General features: G+C 38.7%; 1 protein-coding gene across 6 annotated transcripts in view; it reads right to left on the reverse strand.

The window, feature by feature from the left end:
- Nucleotides 1-8119: 8119 nt before the first annotated feature.
- The window catches only part of Pum (pumilio), a 107024-nt gene continuing 96345 nt past the window's right edge, over nt 8120-18798 (reverse strand). For 3 of the 6 annotated variants that reach the window (XM_071713611.1, XM_071713613.1, XM_071713616.1), the window contains 9 exons: nt 18067-18307; nt 16441-16605; nt 15354-15473; nt 14632-14703; nt 13957-14251; nt 13238-13478; nt 12324-12714; nt 11328-11496; nt 8120-11226 (listed from right to left, as the gene is read on the reverse strand). In XM_071713611.1, the coding sequence (XP_071569712.1) occupies nt 10899-11226; nt 11328-11496; nt 12324-12714; nt 13238-13478; nt 13957-14251; nt 14632-14703; nt 15354-15473; nt 16441-16605; nt 18067-18307 (2022 nt within the window). In that variant the 3' untranslated portion in view covers nt 8120-10898. The remainder of the gene's footprint in view (nt 11227-11327; nt 11497-12323; nt 12715-13237; nt 13479-13956; nt 14252-14631; nt 14704-15353; nt 15474-16440; nt 16606-18066; nt 18308-18798) is intronic. The other 3 variants (XM_071713612.1, XM_071713614.1, XM_071713615.1) reach the window with 3 other exon arrangements.

The following is an 18798-nucleotide window of genomic DNA, read 5'->3' on the forward strand; positions in this document are numbered from 1 at the left end:
TACTTAAACGAGCTCGTAAAGCACGCCACAAACCCATGTGACAACTCGTTTCGCGTGGAAAGTATATCCGTGGTGGCAGTAGGTTTCGCCCCCCTGCGATCACATGGGTTCGTGGCGTGCTTTATGAGCTCGTTTATTGTGGCTGCATTCACTGTCAGCAACTTTCAGTACTGAAAATCTATTACTAATAGCTTGTTTTCGAGATTAAGTTTGGATTTTTTGCCAAGTAAGATCATAAGCTTTCACGTTTTGTTAGCCAGCTCATTGCGCTTTGCACGGATGTGTTCGGAAGAATATTTAAAAAAAATTTTTTTGCGAGTAGAACTGACTCATGGCTTCAACACACGATTAATTCGACATAAATATATATAAATTAAAATATAAACTATATATATATAATCGACATAAATAAAAGCCGCGCGCTATTCCCTGATTTATTATTCCTGGACAATTTTGTCAATTACTCGCGAACTGCAAATGAAATTATGGGACCAACGTGGCAAAAGGTTTCCAAGGGATCGTATTTCACTATGTTATACTAATTACAGTAGCAAATAAAAATTGCCCACTTACGAGCTTAACTCCTGTCGCTTCAAAATGGTAAGGAAACGGGCGCGTTTTCTTTTTTGCTTCCTCTGTTCAAACAAAGCTTTGAGCTGGAATAAAATGTATCTATATTACCTAGAATTGACGTAAGCTTTGAAATTTTGTCACTCACGTGTCATCAGCTATCGTCACAGTCTCAAACTTGAGGTACGCACTATTACCCACTGCGTCGTATTCCCCTACTTTCCCTTACTCTTAAGATTTTAGACGACGTCAATATAGGATAATGGAAAGTGGAAATAAAGTACACATACTTTGCCATTCAATGTATGGTTTTATATCATAATGTTATTACAGAAATGGTATTTCATAATAATTAAAAGTAATAGTAGTTTTATTGGTAAATCACTCGCGCGGGTGCGCCGACGGATTGACTATCGCTTTCGAGACGTCGGCGTTCACATCGATCGACGCGCACACACGGTTTCTTTTCCATCTTCCTTTTTTTTGTTCAATTACATTTTCTTTTTGCATCAAATCTTCCCTTTTTTCACCATTATCATTATTATCATCATACATAATGGAAAAAAATGTTACATTTGTACAGCCATCATATACATGTTACATTTAGAATACCGTTAATCCATTATTCACTTTTTTTTGTCTCGTTAATGTGTGTATAGAGAGTGTCATGTTTCCTTTCCTTCTCTTCTCGGCGTGTGTATGTATACCTCAGTGCGTGTACGTTATGTATGTGTGTATGTGTGAATATGCCTACTTAATGAGAGTGAAAAATGCTATTTAGTCTCAACACAAACTATCAGCACGGCTTTCTGCATCGTATAAGTCGATCGCTAGGAGGTGGGGTGAATCCCCAGAAGGAATTTCGATGGAATTCGGAATTACATTTTCGCATCTATGTATACGAATGTATGTATGCTCGATATATCGAGAGGGAGAAAATATGAAAATTCATGTACGTACGCAACATACAAATCGACGTCCTCGACCTCTCGCTAACAACGTAGATCGCCCTACGTGCAATTTGTATTAAATCTATCAAATGTGGCGGAGAGAGAGAGAAAGAGATAAAGATGATAATAAATAAGTTCTAAAAGTAGGCAGATATTTTCCGCTGCGTACAAAAAAAAAAAGACAAAACTCAAGCAAAACGAAAGCAATACATGTGTGTAATTATTCGTAAACGATTAATCAATACAATAATCACTGCGTCTACTTACTCGTAATACGTAGCCGTTTGCAGCACAAGAACAAATATTTTATCGCTATAATCCAATATATGTATAACCTTCCTTAATTGATTATTTATAACTTCATTTACTTCATTATTTCAATGCACGGCGGACCGCTACCGAGACGATTCTAAGATAATAACTCGATAGAACTCTAAGTCCTCAGTGTCTCATGTATGGGTGCGTGCGTGCGTGCGTGTGTGTGTGTGTGTGTGTGCGCGTGCATGCGTGTACGTGTGTGTTTTGTCGGTTTGTAAGTGTATAAAATGCAGTTACATTGTCGCGAATTTTTTTTTAATCGAAAGAGAGGGAGGCGAGAGAGAGAGACAAATCAATTAAAATCAAAGACGGCTTACTTCCGCGTGGAAAACTTTCATGGCGGACAATTAAATTAACAAAAAAGACAAACGTAGATGCACGATAAAACTTGTCCAAGCCGATGGATAAACGTAAAACGAAACCAATTAGACCGGTTCTCATCGAATCCATTAACCGGGCACGTATTACGGAACTTTTCGGAATAAATTCCGATCGAAATTGTTCAGTTATTTCCTAAATTTCTATTGTATTCTCTAGGGAAAACGGAATAATTCCGATCGAAAAGTTCCATAATACGTGCCCAGTTCGCGACGACGCACGTGATGGACTTGCAGCCGATCGTTGCAGAAATTAAAAACGCGAAACTCATAAAATTACGAAATCAAAGTGAAATTATTTTCAAAATTAAATCATTGCGTAGTTTTTTTTCTTGCAACGCCGAATAATCTGCAAATTGCGAACGTCTCGATTGTTGCCTCAAAAAACTGGCGCTCTAAAAGTAAGACGTTATAAAAGCCAGCAGTTAAAATTATAAATTTCCATTCAGCGCTCGCTATTTCGAAAACCACTCGAATAAAATTCACGCTTTTATACAGAGAAAATTATTAAGAAAATTATTATTAAGAGAAAATCTTGCTAACCGCGATTTTTACAGACCGGATTAAACTTGGCACTTACGTTCCCGGAAAATCGAAAAACTCTCTTGTATCGTAGTCTCTAGCGATGTCATTATTTGCAACAGACATTAATATAAACGTTAAATTAAAATTGATGTTATTAATATATCACAAACCAGTTGAACCGCCGCTAGTGTAATTGCAAATGTGATATTCATAATACTGTTAAGTATCGTTTTTCTATTTCCTTTTAATTCTATATATATTCTCGAGACGATTACAAACACAGATTACAATTGCATAAAAGCATGACAAGTGATAATTTACACGCCGCTTTCACGCCGTGTCGTCGTCGCGAACCGACCGTGGTCTCAAAATAGTTAGCAATTCTATTCCAAAATAAAGTAAAGTGCTAATCAAACAAGGACAGAATGAGCAAAATCGAGGGGAAGATCTCTTGAACAGAAATCGATAGGGAGACGATAGCGTCTGCTTATACGTAGTGTTATTTTCAAATAACAACCCAGACAACACGTATGTCCAAAATCGGGACATAAAACGTCTTAAAAAGACATCTTTAAGACGTCTTGCGTGCCCGATTTTGGCATGGCCAGTCTTTTTGCTCTGGGAAGTTTGTCGAAACGCGTTTCGGAGATTCTGCGAGTGTGGTCGAGTCGTATCGCCTAGGTGTTTCAGTTTTTTTGTTTGTGCACGTAATATGCTTTTTTGTATCTGTGTGAAGTGGCGGGATAACGAAGACTTCTCTCTCGCCCACTCTAGCGCATCCAATGAGATTGCCTCGAAAAGAAACGCTCTCTCTCGCGCGTGTTCCTTCTTCCTTCCTTCCTTCTTTTCCCTTTCTTTTCGCTTATAATGGTACAATAACATTTTTCTCTCGTTCTTTTATTTTCTTTTGTTTAATCTACTTGCACTGTCTTGTCTGTTTGTAAAAAACATTGTCGAAAATGATTCTTTTTTTTTATTCTTCAATGGCTATTTTATCGTCTCTACGCGTTCTATACACTAATATACAAGTTATGTGTGTGATCTTGCGTTTTTTTTCTCTCTTAAATCCGTATGCTTGTCCGTCCCACTTATCTAATTATCTGCTAACATGGAATACACTTCTTGCAGCTGATTTTTTTTTCTTTTATTTCCCTCTGCATCTATCGTGTGTGTCTCAGACAGTATCACCGGCCCGTATATATCGTCGTGCACCCTATGCAAGGCGTACCCCTTTCGGCGAAGATTTCTTCGCCGATGTCAAATAAAATGCTTTACGCGAAGAAAATTTGATCCAAATCACGGGATTCCACAATTCCGGCATTACCGAGGGTAATGTTTCGAGGTATCTCGCGTTTTCTTTTTTTTTCTCGCGAGATAACACCATGCTCAGGGGCCCTTACGCATTCTTATAAGAGCCGGTGATCGATACGAACAGTGTTACGCGTTACATATATGACATATATCAGACAAATATATATGAGATATTTATATATATATTTAATATATACGCGTTCTTTTTTTGGTATATATACGAAATATATATATATACTTGGTTTAGCCCTGCGATTCCGTATTGGTGTGTTCGTGTCATTCGCGAGTGTGTGAGGCGAGTGTGTCTCGGCGTAGGGGGGAGAAGAGCGGTGGAAGTGCATAACCCGTGAAAATGATGAGAATAGCGCGCTACTGTACATCAGTCTTAATATCAGGGCGCACCATTCCCGTTGATGTTTGCTTGCTTATCCCTCTTTGCGGTTTTACGTATCGTCGGCCTCAAGGCGAAAGCCCCCGAGGTCATCAATCACCTATCCCCTCTGAACGTAATTATTCGTTTACAGAGCGAGAGGAGAGGCGTCGTCCCAAGATTTTTGCAAATTCATTACATGTGACTGAAGTTGTCTAACTGAAGTTGCATAAAAACCGATTTCAATAATCCTATTACATCTCTCTTCCAGTAATATATTTTATAAGAAAATCATTAAGTGTTAAGTGACGATTACGCCAATCGAAGAAATGCAGGATACATAGACAGAAAGATTAAATTTTGACGTTGAATTTTCAGGTGCCGACGAGCGTTAAAGCCGACGATATTCGCGAAAGGCTGGGGAGGCCTCTCGTTCGAGCAAACAACTGTTCATATACCAGCGCCGTGGCAGTTGAATCCGGTGGGCGTGTGAGGTGAATACATGGGCAATCGAAGAATGTCTACATGTCGATTTGTTTCCCAACTGTCTCAAAATTGCACAATCGTCTTTCGTAAGTATGCACGTGTATGGTACCGTGTATGTGTATTAAGTGTTTGGTGCTTTGTGGGTCCATGGGTACGATGTACCCTATGTATGTATGTATGTATGTATGTATGTATGTATGTGTGTGCGTGTGTGTATGCGTGTGTGTGCGCGCGTGCGTGTGCGCGTGTGTGTGTGCGCGCCTGCTGTTTTATGTACTTGCATGTTTTGTCTGTATATGTCTGCAAAGTGGGAGGTCGCAGATCCTTCATATATATGATACAATTAGCGTGTAGTATTAAAATCATATACAATTGTTACAATATTTAAATAGTACTTATTACATATATATATCATACCGATAAGGCTTAGATATACATATACAGATATATATATATGTATACATATATTTATATATATGTATAATCAATATTTATAGTGTTGCTTAATCTGCTTATATCTTAATGCTTTAAATGTCCCGGTGAGAAAGGGCCTGCCGGTCGTTTTACGAGTCGATTCTCAAAGAATAGGAGAGAAAGCGGGTAGAAAGATTCGAGAGATTGAGAATGAAGGAGAAGGAAGTGAAGATAGCGGGAAAAGAAAGGTCTATCCTGAAGTACAAATGTTCGAAGAAATAACCGAGTGATTTTACATAATAGTTTTGTCACAGGAATGCTGCAGCTTTCTATGCGATATCGTCGTATGTACAACAAATTTAATATTTCATTGATAAAAAAAAGAATATTGTATGCGCATTGTCAAAAAGCTGAAGATTACGAGACTCAGAATGTTTTCCAATATCTAGAAGTAAGTATGACAACTTCAAATGGATTTAAACTGTTTCATCTCTCTCTATCTCTCTCAATAAATCTCAAAATAATTAGTTTTAAATTCGTATTTTCGAAGTTTTAAATCGAAGCTTGACGAGATATGTAAAACATGTAAGATTCGTAAAATTTGCCTTTCCCTAATTATTTTTTTTACCAGTTTTTTTTATCGGTGAACATAAATTAAGAATTCGTTACATACGACGATATTTCATGGATACAATTTTTCTATTTTTTCGCTCAGGCATACTTCCGCTCTTCGAAGTGCGCCATTACGGAACGCGCGTGGCACTTAAAAAAGCTCCTATTTCGCGAAAACCTCCGCATACCATCACATCAAAAGAGCAGCAAAGATGTCCGAGAATTTATGCGGGGAAATCGAGATATATTAGTCAAGCACTTCTCCCTTTGCTTCTCTTTCGCAAATGAAATATACATCGAGTTTACAGATATTACGAGTTTATGGTGTTCGAGACCGCTATCGCAAGCAACAAACAACATAACAATGCCGTCGTCAATTTACGCTCGCTAAAAAAAAGAAAGAAAATAGAATTTGTACGAGGCTGATCATACTTCGAGACTGTCTGGATCAACGCGACTCGTAAATTTTGCTTCCGAGAAGAGAGTGCAGCTCAGAGTACAGCTGACGAAAAATAATAAAAATCGTATAAAGATCGAATGAAGATCGCGTGATTTCACCGGTCACCGTTCCTTTTCTTTTTTTTCCGCACTCTATTTTTTTACACGCAATAAACGCATTTACTCAGGCAGCGTCTCATCAGTGATATCGCATTTTTTACGCTATATAAAAAATTTACACTATTTATAATTAAAAATCGATAAGAAGAGTTCTTTACTTTTTTTCGTCTGGTACAAGGGAAAGGCTTAAATAGATATATGACGACAGACTGCTAGATTAATGCGATTTTTATCCCTAAACGTTCATACCAAATTCTCAAGATATTTTATCATAGGGAGGAAAAGGAAGGGGAAGAGAGAAAGAGAGAGAAAGAGGAGAAACGTGATAAAGATTAATGAGAAATGTACTTGGAACATGTTATACCATATTTATAAATGTGTGTTATGTGTGCCGAGCTTATACATGCACATATGTATATATATATATGTATATATTTATATATGCGTGTACACATACGTATATATATATATGTATATACGTGCGGATTTATAACATATGCATATACACACATATATTTACATATGCCTTAGCGCGATTAGTAATAGCGGAATTGAATAATCAAATAGGGGAGGAAAGGGAGACCGTTAATCAAACAATATCCAATAGCATAGTAATAATAGTAATAATAATACAATATCATAATAATATAATGATAATAGTAATAAAAATACGATAGGTAAATCGATAATCTTACGTTAGCTGATAAGACATGAGATATTTTGCGTTCGACTTACGCTTCGTGCCGTTTTTCTTTTTTTCGCAACGTTTTTCTCGCTTAATTTATACCTCGCTTCCTTTACACGCGATTTCGTCAGGTATGATCGATGGATCTATTACAGATGAGAGGCGCGGTGTTTCTTGTTCTTTTTACGACTTTTAATTTACAGATGATCGCGCGATTTATTATTACGGATGAAGGAACTATTTTTTTCTTCTCGTCACAGTTTCCTTAAACATTATGAGCACGTTTTACACGTCTCTCGCGTTTACATAATTCGTCTCTTTTTCTTTTTTTTAAGCGGTTTTTACAGGTCCGGCGTCCTGTCGACTGAAGATGAGGTGGCAGTTGGAATGTCTGTCTATATTCACGAGAGGTCTATCAACCGTACTTTTCGCATTTTTATAGCTTGTTACTGTGTATGTGTGTGTGCATGTAAATTATGTGTGATACATCGAGCAAACGTGCAACCTCAGCGATTTTCGGAAGGGTCGCCCACTGCAAAGAAGAAACGAGAGTTGAGCGTCCCACGGAATTTATGCATCGTAAGCGACATCCAACGGTGAAATACCGCGTTTACTTTTGTCGCGTGTTCGTCCGTCACTCACCCTCTTAACAACGTTTTGACAAAAGTAATCTTTGTTTCGAACAAAGAGAGAGAAAGAGAGAGAGAGAGAGAGAGAGAGAGAGAGAGAAGGGGGAGGGAGAGAGAGGGGGAGGGAGAGGGGGGGGAGAGAGAGAGAGGAGAGAGAGAGAGAGAGAGAGAGAGAGAGAGAGAGAGAGAGAGAGAGAGAGAGAGAGAGAGAGAGAGAGAGAGAGAGAGAGAGAGAGAGAGAGAGAGAGAGACAGAGAGAGATGACGGAAAGGGTAGGACAGAGAGAGAGAGAGAAGTACTTAAGAATTTGTCAATTTCGTTAATAAATCGTTATTTACAATATCTTACAAAGAAAGCTGCTACGTTCTTCCCTCTTCTTTACTTTTACTTTTTATACAGAGTCGTGCGACAGGCGTTTAATCTAGTTTGCTGGCGAGTTTTGTGAGTTCTTTCATCCTTTTTTCCTCTTCGATTTCTACATATTCAATATCTACCTTGAAATGAAATATATCACACATTGTACACTGGAGGGTGGCTGATAATCGGCGAGAGAAAGAAACATAAAAGTTATATATAAAAATTTGTCCGAAATGAAAAGGATCTCTTACATTAGGTGGCATTTATACGCGCAATCCCAATGAAAATGGCTGAGTGGCTCTTTGTCCTCCAATGGTCTATAATACAATTGAAATGTTCAAAGTGTGGCGTGTGTCTAAATGTATATATATGTATATCCGAAGAGATAATGATAAGGAAATGGCGCGAACAGATTATAGATACACATGCATTGTGCACGATCTCCTGATATTTTTGTTTCTCGAGAACGCATTTATATCATTTATACAATGTACAATGGTCTTCGGCCTTTACGTTCTAAGAATGGTAGCTGCAAATTATTCAAAGGAGGGACAGGGGGATCGATCTCTCTCTCTCTCTCTCTCTCTCTCTCTCTCTCTCTCTCTCTCTCTCTCTCTGTGTGTGTGTGTGTGTGTGTGTGTGTGTGTGTGTGTGTGTGTGTGTGTGTGTGTGTGTGTGTGTGTGTGCGTGCGTGCGTGCGTGCGCGTGTAATTTCTTTTTACCTAGTGCAAGTCCATGTGTGAAAGATGTTTATATCTTACAATTGGATAGATACTTCGGAAAAATGTCAAATTGGATGAGTTTGGTAGAGGAGAGGAAAAAGGAGGAGCTATGGTTGGGACAGCAGCGTTTAGAACGTAAATCATAAATTTAATATAATTAGTAATTATTATATAATACATAATATTCACAGACTCCGTCAAAAATAAGGGGAAATGTTCCCGTGAGAAATAAAATATTCACTGAATTTATCGGTCCTCGCGTATTTCGGATATTCGTACCTATACACATTTGTTATTTATTTATATCACAATTTATACAAAATTCGGATCTCAAGAGGGCTCGAGGGATACGGGATGGTGGAAATGAGAAAGAGAGGGAGAAAGAGAGTGAAGAGAAAAGACGTATTCCTTACTCCAGAAGCTACGAACATGAAAAGTGAACAAAGGAAAACACGGTAGCATGAATAGCTTATCTTGTTACCTTTTTCACTTTGCCTGCTTTTATCTGTCTTCACTTTCTTCTGTGTGTGTCACGCAATCATAGAAAATCAATGCAAACAAGAATTAAAAAAAACTAAACCTTTTCTCATTTGGAAACTTTCGAAAGTTAAAAAAAATAAAGGAAAAAGAAAAGGAAAAAACAAATAACGAAATAATCACTCTTTGTGAACGTTCCAAGTAGTCTCAAAGGGACAAATCGATGATCAGGTCAGAGGTCCAGGTTCAGGGGTCAATGCCTGATTTTTCATTCCCATGTCAAACGCTATGCTACATTTAAACAACATATCTATAACTCCTAAAACTTCTACATCTCAAGTTTTAACCTTATTCTCTCGTCTGCTGACTCGTCGATCGAGCGCATACCGCACGTTTAAAAATAATACTAAAGCAGCAATTGTGTGTAAAAGAGAGGAAGCGGCGCGGTATACGCAGGATCGGGAACGTCACACATTACGCGTAGCGTGTTGTGTCTGTATATATATATATATATATATATATATGTGTGTAACGTGTGCGCGTGCGCGCGCATGTATGTAATGTACGTGTAATGTGTTACAACCCTCGTACAATTCGATATAAATGCATGCAGCACTAAGACCTAACTGTCTCTAAAACTGTTCGTGATTTTGTCGCGTCGTCCTCGTAGAAGCTTGCTGTTAACGTCCTCGCCGAGTACAATTCTCGCACATCGTAATGCTCTGTTTTGTTCATTCTCGCCGAAGGATAGAGCTCTTATTTCTTTCTCTTTTTGTGTGCTGAATCGAGGGGACGTAACGCACCTAATAAATCCAGCGTAACTGCTCTGCACAATAATTCAATAATCGAGCGATCCTCTTACGGATCTGTATGAAATTAAATTTTATACGGCACAAGACCAGCCAATGGCTTAGCTCAACATGCGCCGATTGGTCATGAAACGTACCTGAAACTCGTCGAGCCAATCGTGAGAAACATCGTTTGCAAATCAGAAATCATAGTGCAACTTCTACTTGGTATGCTCGATATACTTTTAATGCGAATATCTCTACGCACGTGATACTCCCCCACGTAAGAATACGTATTGCAAAACGATAGAAAAATGCACTACAACGTATCTATCCTCATTTCTACGGACTGCTTTTTTTCGTGGGTTCTCGTTAAGACTTCGCTATAACGTGATCTCGCGTTGCCCGGGTCCCGAAGAAGCTGGTTACTGTACAAATATCGTCAACTCCACGATTGCAAAAATAAGAAAAATCGTTACATTTCTCACGAGAAACAATCGTCCGAGAAATTTTTTTTTGCCTCTTTTTCATTTGCTTTCGAAGGACACGGGGCAAAACGAGAAAAGAAACAAACGTGGGAAATTCGTTGAAATTCGTCATTCCCGTCGATAGATAGAACAGATCTCGCTAAGGTAAAAGATAGGATAGTACTTAACGCGACGTGCGGATATTGCAGTTCTTCTTGCCTCTTTCTTTGCGGATTTCTCTTTTCCTTTTCCGCGGCGGGAGGCAATCCCATACACGCGCGTTTATAAAACCTGCGTTGACTGCTGGCTCGATGTTGAAACCGAACCGGACGCGGCAGATGCTGGCGGTCCGATCGGGCCGAGATCGCCGCCTCCGCTGCTCGTTGACGTACCAGCAGACGTCGCTCCTACTCCCATTGCCGAAGCGGTCTTCATGAAGAACTTCTCCAGTTTAACGATAATGTGCTTGCCATAGGTGTACTTGCGCAAGCTTCCCAAATGCGGCCGAATCTTATGCATCAGCACCTTGCGTTGTGCCGGCTCCGCGACGTCAATCATCTTCTGAACGACGTAATTGGCATACTGATCCTTCATCATCACGTTCAGCGCACTGCGCGATGAGAAGGGAGAAAAAAATAAACAACCATTAGGCTTTCGAGAACATTCGATTTAAATCCCCTAACAATGCATTCAATACGAAAGCGCACTCACTTGTCGTTGAAGCCGCAAACTTCTTCAATCAGTACAGCGCGTTCCTGTCTTGTAGCATGAGTCACGCATTTTTCAACGACATTGCTCGCAAACTTGTGCTGGGAAAGAGCGAGTACTTTGCCTCTAACGCTGCTGATTAATTGCGCTTTATCTTCTGGCTTACCGTGCTCTATGAAAAATATAAGTAAATATCATTATTCATATTGACATATTATGTTGACATATACAGTCGAACCTCGCCAACTCGAACCTCAAAGAAACAGAAAATAATTCGAGTTATCAAGTATTTCGAGTTATCAAGATTTCGAGTTATAGAAGTGTGAAAAACATTCAACTTATAGAGGTTTTGAAATTATACATAAATAACTAAAAGTTACCGTAAAAAAACAACAGAGTAACAAAAAGATTTTAATAACTTTAATCATTTTTAAAGAAGTAAATTCATATTTATTTATAGAGATGCATATAGAGAAGCTGATGTAAAATCTTTTTACTTTGAGTTATAGAGGTTTTATTGATCAAAATTCGAGATACAGAGGTCAATTTATAATATTAACCTCTATATCTCAAAACCATTCGAGTTATAGAGGTAAACTAAAGTATAATTGGTACGCCGGAAAAATACTTCGAGTTAATCTCCTCTTTTTCTTCGACTTATAGAGGGTTTTTCAAAGGAATGAAAAAAATTCGAATTATAAAGGTTTTCGAGTTAACGAGGTTCGAGTTAGCGAGGTTCGACTGCAATAAGATTTGAGTTAAATTAATAGTAATGTAAATAGTATAGTAATGTTTATTTTCATGAATAGTAATAGCGATACGTAATAATAAGAATATTTAGAAGATAAAGATAATACAAATACCATATTACTTTTACTAATAATAATACATTTATATCGTCAATTATCAATCAATAATGTATTGAAATCTTTAAATTGGTTTCATCTGAAAAATCTTTAATTCTGATAAACACATTGATATGAAAAAAATGATATTTACCAAGCACATGTTGAATGACGTAATTGCCATATTGATCCTGAATTAGTTGGTCAGTGGAATTGTGCAACTCTTGCAGGATTCCTTGAGTTTGTTCAGGAGTGCAATGCTCGAGGATACGTTGGATCACTCGGCAGCCATACGGATGAGTACTCAGAGAGTATACCTGTCCCGCAAAAGCTCCTATCACGAACTGCAATGCTCGCGGTTCAACGCACTCGATGCATTTTTGTACAACGTGATTCCCGTTTTGATCCTTAACGCACTTCAACACATGCCCATCCAGTTCCCGCACGATTTCCTGTTGCTGTTCCGGTCCGATCGACTCGAGAGCCTTCTGTATAACTCTGCAGCCATACATTTGCAGTGCCAGTGGTAAAACATGTCCGCGAACCTGATATAAATGAAAAAAATTATAATACGGAGAAACACTCATAAGATACCTTTAATATAATTATTTGATAAAATATCAGACTACTCATGCGTAATCACGTGATCAGATGACACGCAAAATTTTTCCTCATATTTAATATAGCGAGAATCGTGGTTAAAAGTAATAATAGCAATAAAGTAATAATATTAAGTAAATCTATTGACAATCTAAGGCTGGTTACATTCTGAGAATGTATATGTCAGAAAAAAATATTCTGCACGAAATATAGATAACAATAGAAAAATAAGAATTAAGACTACAAATAAAAAACTATTCACAACAATTTAATATACATATATATATATATATATATATATATATATAATCAAAGATGATTAAAAAGATCACTATCAATGCGTTAAAAGTTCATGCTCTGACATATGGCCTGCGGATCAATATCAAACTATCAAGAATTATTAAATTACAGTGAGTTAGTTCCAATAAATTCTCCTGGATAAAATAATTTTTCGGTACTGGAATTTACCTTTTGGGCGAGAGTCGATTTCTGTTCCTGTGTGCCATATTCGAAGAACTTCTGAATAACGTAATTGCCGAAGACATCTGTCATAAGGGAATATGCAGAGGAAAGGATCTCTTGAAACACGAGCTGTTTCTCGCTAGCCGAAGCTCGTTCCAATTTCTGCTGAATAAATCGCGAACCATGCTGATCTTGACTAAACTCGACTATGTGATTAGCCAAATCGCGTAACTGAAGACTCGGGAAACTGAAGAGAAAAGAACACGTATAATTTATTAGCGCATTGTTCAACTGCGCACTGGGATAAAGCTACTGATTACGATATACCACGTCAAAAACAAGAGATCATATGTAATATATTCTCGCAAAATGCATCATGTTCTTTTATCGCACACTATTTGCGCTGAGAATTTGAAGACTGCTGAAGACTCTTTCTTTATCTTCTTAAATTAACAGGTATCTTAATTAATTATAGAAATCTGTTTTTCAGAGAAAACAGAGGAGATACGTGTGGATAAAATTTCATTAAGCAAGATAAAAAACAAAGAGCAAGACAAAAAGAACCTTGTCACAACAGATTTACCGGACGGATTTCTATTCTACTCACAAACGATGACATTTAAGAGAATTAATTAATTTTTATAATAGTGCAAAAAAAATGTATGATTTCGTTGCCGAGCTCATAATTTAAATGTTATAACCGTAAGAAATCCCATCGATTTTACCGATTATTTCGAAAATCTTCCAATAGGCGGGATCGTCCTCCGGAATTTTTATCGCTGATATTAGCAGCACCTCCACGGCCAGGCTTGCCTACGAGATTGGGAAACAGAGAACTACTAGAGCCAAACACTCCATTGGCTGTTAGGGTGGGTACCGCGCTGGCGCGGAACTTGGCTTCGGCACCGGGAGCTGCTGATACTCGACTGGCTCCTCCGACAAGACCACCCAGAGATCCCCCCAAAGTCGGCGGTGGTGTTAATGACAGGCCCAAAGGACTCGGTGACGCGGTAACTGTACCTGCATGACAAATCAAAGCGCTTAATGACAGATTCTTTAATCAATTTGGAGTCGATTCGTCCTCGAATATCAAAAGTCGTCGTCATTGGCGGACGACCTTCGATTTCAAATATCACATATCTTTATAAATAAAAACAAAATTTTACTACAACGATATCTATTTTAAATCAAATAAATAAGATTGATTATTTCGACTACTGAGAAGCTTAGAAGTTCCAATGCATAAGTCTCTTATTATTAATTACTATTATAATTAATTAACAAAATGCCACTGATCATTGGACATATTCGTTAAACAAAAATCAACTCCAAATTTTCTGAAATTACATGAAGAATAAGATGAGCACTCGTATCTAGTTATGCTCGATCTGTATCTGTACCTGTGTCTGTATATTCTTTGCAGGGAGTACCTGCATTTGTAGCTAAATACACTCTGTCCCAGGTACCTGTATCTAGAGAAAAGAGTACTTCTTATCTCACTGATCGTGAATGATGCGCTGTACAATTTTTGTACAGAAGCAATGTACACTGTATAGAGGCTAATTGTAAGTCTAATCCCGTGGAGGGGTATTATGTTAAAATCGCTACGGATTACAGTGGCGTACACTGTGTGATCGCTCTCTGACAAAACAGTCATCCTTGCGGGCGCTTACTCATTCCCAATTAAGACGTTTTCAAGCATTAGGATGTAACATAATTTATACGTCGGGATCAGTTTAGAGAGAAGGGTAGTGTTGTTATCATAGCTGAGTTATGTATACAAAAGGCATGTGTACAAATGGATTACGATATATTATTAAGACACAATGTACAACATAGATAATCGAGCGTCTATGGCGATTCCGAGATGCCTCATAGCCGTCGTGTACAGGCGTCTAAAACGGCACACTTGAATCCTCGAAAGTATCCTCGCTACACGTTGAACATACGGGGAAATGAGACGATAAAAAAAGCCGACAAAAGCGAGACTATTTCAACTTTCATTATCATTTACACCTCTCCATACGTTTTCTGCGCAACGGGGACATTCGAACGTATCATTCTAAACGCCCTACACCCCGTATATCAGAGTACATTTCACACACAACAAAACGGTCCTTACCGAGGGCGCCGTAACTCTGAGGCCACTTCGCCCGGCTATATTCCAAGCTTGGACTGAAGGCTGAAGTATTTCTATCAAAGGAATCTCGTCTGCCGGTTGAAGACGCACCGAGGCCTAAACCTGCACACAAGACGGACACCGTCATCTTTACACAAGATGCTCGAGGGCAACTGGTATCGAGCACATAAAAGAGACGTGACGATCGAAGGAATTACGATAATCAACAAATCGACACAAACGCTCTACTGAGGAAGGCACGTCGCTGAAAGAGAGTTGGCTATATTCAACACGAAAGTACATATCAATTAGGTTGTATAAAGCATGCAAACACCTTACGTTATTTTTCATTCTTTTTTTTTGTACATAAAAATCCGTTACACACCACCAATGTAGAGAGCCAAAAGAAATTTCTCCGGTCCCAGGAAAAAAGCACTCGAGTTGATAAGCTCAATATTTCAAAGAATGTCTCTTTTTCCATAATGAGATAAAGTAAAATATACATATTTCTATATACAATATTTTAACACAGGAGAATTGACCCATGTCTTTCTACCGTACTATGCAACTACCGAACAATTACAACGTACGCAGTAATCTATTTTTTCCCCGTTTCTTTTTCTTTAATTTGATCAGTTACTAGGCAGATTTTTCATACGCGGGATCATATTTATTTTACATTTCCTTAGCACTTTAAAAGTTATCGCTATTAAGTCGCTAATATGTACAAGATAACTACAGAAATTGAAGAGCTCGTTTCTAATCCATATCCTTAAAAACCGCGAATTACACATATATACATGTTATGAATTCACGGAAGGTTCCGTAAGTGTCTGGTTTTCAGGAATACAAATACAACATTAAGTTTTTCGCCTGAAAAAATCCGCGGGTTTAAGGAATCAAGAAAGCGCCGTTTTCCTGGAGAATAGAGAGAATTCGCCGAGAGCAAGGTGCCCGAAGAGAAGGAGAGGGAGAAGGAGAGGAGGATTGGGATGAGGAGGAGAAGGAAGAGGAGAATGAGGACGAGGATAAGGATGAAGAATAAAGTGGGATGGAAGAAGAGGATCGAGCACGATTGGGGGTCATATACCTGTATTCTGCAGTTGGGCAGGCGAGCCCAATGCTCCGAGCGGGGAGCCGCCGTATCCTAGAGCCGCTAAACCCGCGGCAAGTCCAGAACCTTGCTGCTGCGCCTGTTGCACCGCAACTGCCTGAGCTTGCGCAACCACCGCTGCTGCGCTGCACGCCGCCAGACCTGCACCAAAAGCCCGCAACCCACACGCGCTTTCTTAGTCGTCGTAAGTGTTGATTAGCGTATGTTACCGAGCCTTACACCGTCTATGAGAAGCCTAGCAGTCTACATATCGCAATCGCGTATCCGCGAACGTGGGCATCGTATAGGAAAGCTCGGAAGAAGTCGAATTTTGGACCAAAACATCGATTCTGCGCCGCGATCGTATCGTAAACAATTTCCGAGGAAAGATATGTGCACAATCGCAAGCAGTTAGTTGTATCATTCATATCTTTAAAATAATTGAAGTGATGTAGTAAATATAAAATAGTATCGATTAAACATAGAAAATTTAATAAGGATTAAAGATATTTAAAAAAACACGTTTCCAAGTTCGTATTCCAAATGTTGAACTCTTTGTGTAGCGGTATTTATTTTTCCACGTTTTAATTACCGTTCCTGATAAAATTTATATGACTTTTTTATGACACTGTATCTGATTTTACATCATAATGCTACACAAACTTCTCATTTTTCTATGTTTCTGCATTTACTACAAAGAAAATTTGTAAAAATTCTAAAAGAAATTGCATCATAGTTCTATAATGTAATAATTCACCAGAAATTAACCCTCCGTCTATATGCGTGGGTCTATGGCGTCCGAGCCAAAATTATATCTGCTCGTAACTGTAAAACTTGCAAGCCTGCCAGAAAATAGAGGAAAGTCCCCTATTCTGAGATAAGCTCCTAATATGCGATAGCGGGGTTTCAGACTTTCTTCTATTAAATAATTAAATGTTCATCAAAATGACTATAAAATCGTCAACTACAATGTAGACAGACGTTTTGTAAATTTTTTCAGATTTTTTTAAATACTTTAAAGTAGGGAAAAATAGCGTCAAATGTGAGAGACCCACGTACACTCCGAGGGTGCAAAAAAAACGTACAGACGGAAGGTTAAATTTAATCACTCGAAATCCGACGATTCTTTAGATGCGACAAACTAGTAAAATTATCTTCTCTCTGCTATTGCGCACGGTACCCTTTTTTCGGTGGACGGGCATAGGCATTGTCCTCTTTTGTTACTCTATCGTCGCGCATACGCTTATCTACGACACACAGAATCGTGCCATCAATGGTATATATATCCTCTCGTTTTTTTCTGGTTGCAATGTTACATTGTGTCGAGTGTATTTTACGCGTATTTGCAGGGAACAGACGAGTCAACCGTGAACAGCAAAGTGATATCACTAACAGACATTAACGATAATGGCACACGTTAACGTATTATAATCGGACAACCGTCATATAATTTCGTTTCGTAGCACACAGACATGCATTACACACGTATTACACGAGGGAAGAAGGAACGAGGGATAGTCTTTACAAGATGTTACACACAGTATGATTTTACAAGACTTCTTACAGGTGTGTTTACAAAGAGAACGGTGGTAGTACGGCAGAACGGATTCCCGTTAGACTCACCTAGGCATTCGCCGGGTGTAGCGTTGCTATGCGATGTCGGGGTCGGTTGAGAATATAGGTTCGGTGGTGGTGGTGCCGGTGGACCTGGTGGTGGTTGAGACGGGGCTCTGTTCACGAGAACTGGTGCAGGACTAACTAATCTCATGGGGGTCGCCGCCGAACTTAGTCCGCGCACGCCTCCCATGACGATGGAACCGTTCTGATCGTAATAAGCCGGTATCACCTGATACTGACCCTGTACCTGCGGAAAGATTAATTGCGATACATTAATAAACCATGCTAACAAAAATGTTGATCGATCATTCAAAGTCAATCAATAATAGAACTTGGAGAAACTAGAAAATAAAAATTGAGAAGATTAAATTTAAATAGCTTCTTGTAGCTCTCGTAAAAAGAAGTACGTGTCTTCAAAGTTCTATCTTCAGCCATGTAAGGTTTGAGCTCAATTTCTTTCAAAAAAGATGTGATAATCTGAAATGTCCGACTGTTTATGCAAGCTCCGTGTGAATCACCGAGATTTCTGTCGCGTTCATTTGTATCGCTGCCCATAAATACAATAAACGTAACTCGCTCCAAATTGAACGTCTAATTTTACAAGTCGGGAACATCACAGCCGCGCGTTCCTAACTTCTCCTCCACTTGTCACAGTAGTAAAATATCTAGAAAGACAATGTGGCAATCTCTAATTGGTACAACGAACGCAGCTCCACGTCTTATATCAAGCAAAAACAA

This window comes from Temnothorax nylanderi, unplaced genomic scaffold (assembly GCF_030848795.1).
Source record: "Temnothorax nylanderi isolate EJ_2023f unplaced genomic scaffold, tnyl_v1.0 TNYL_tig0126_pilon, whole genome shotgun sequence".
NCBI classification, from domain to species: Eukaryota; Metazoa; Arthropoda; class Insecta; order Hymenoptera; family Formicidae; genus Temnothorax; species Temnothorax nylanderi.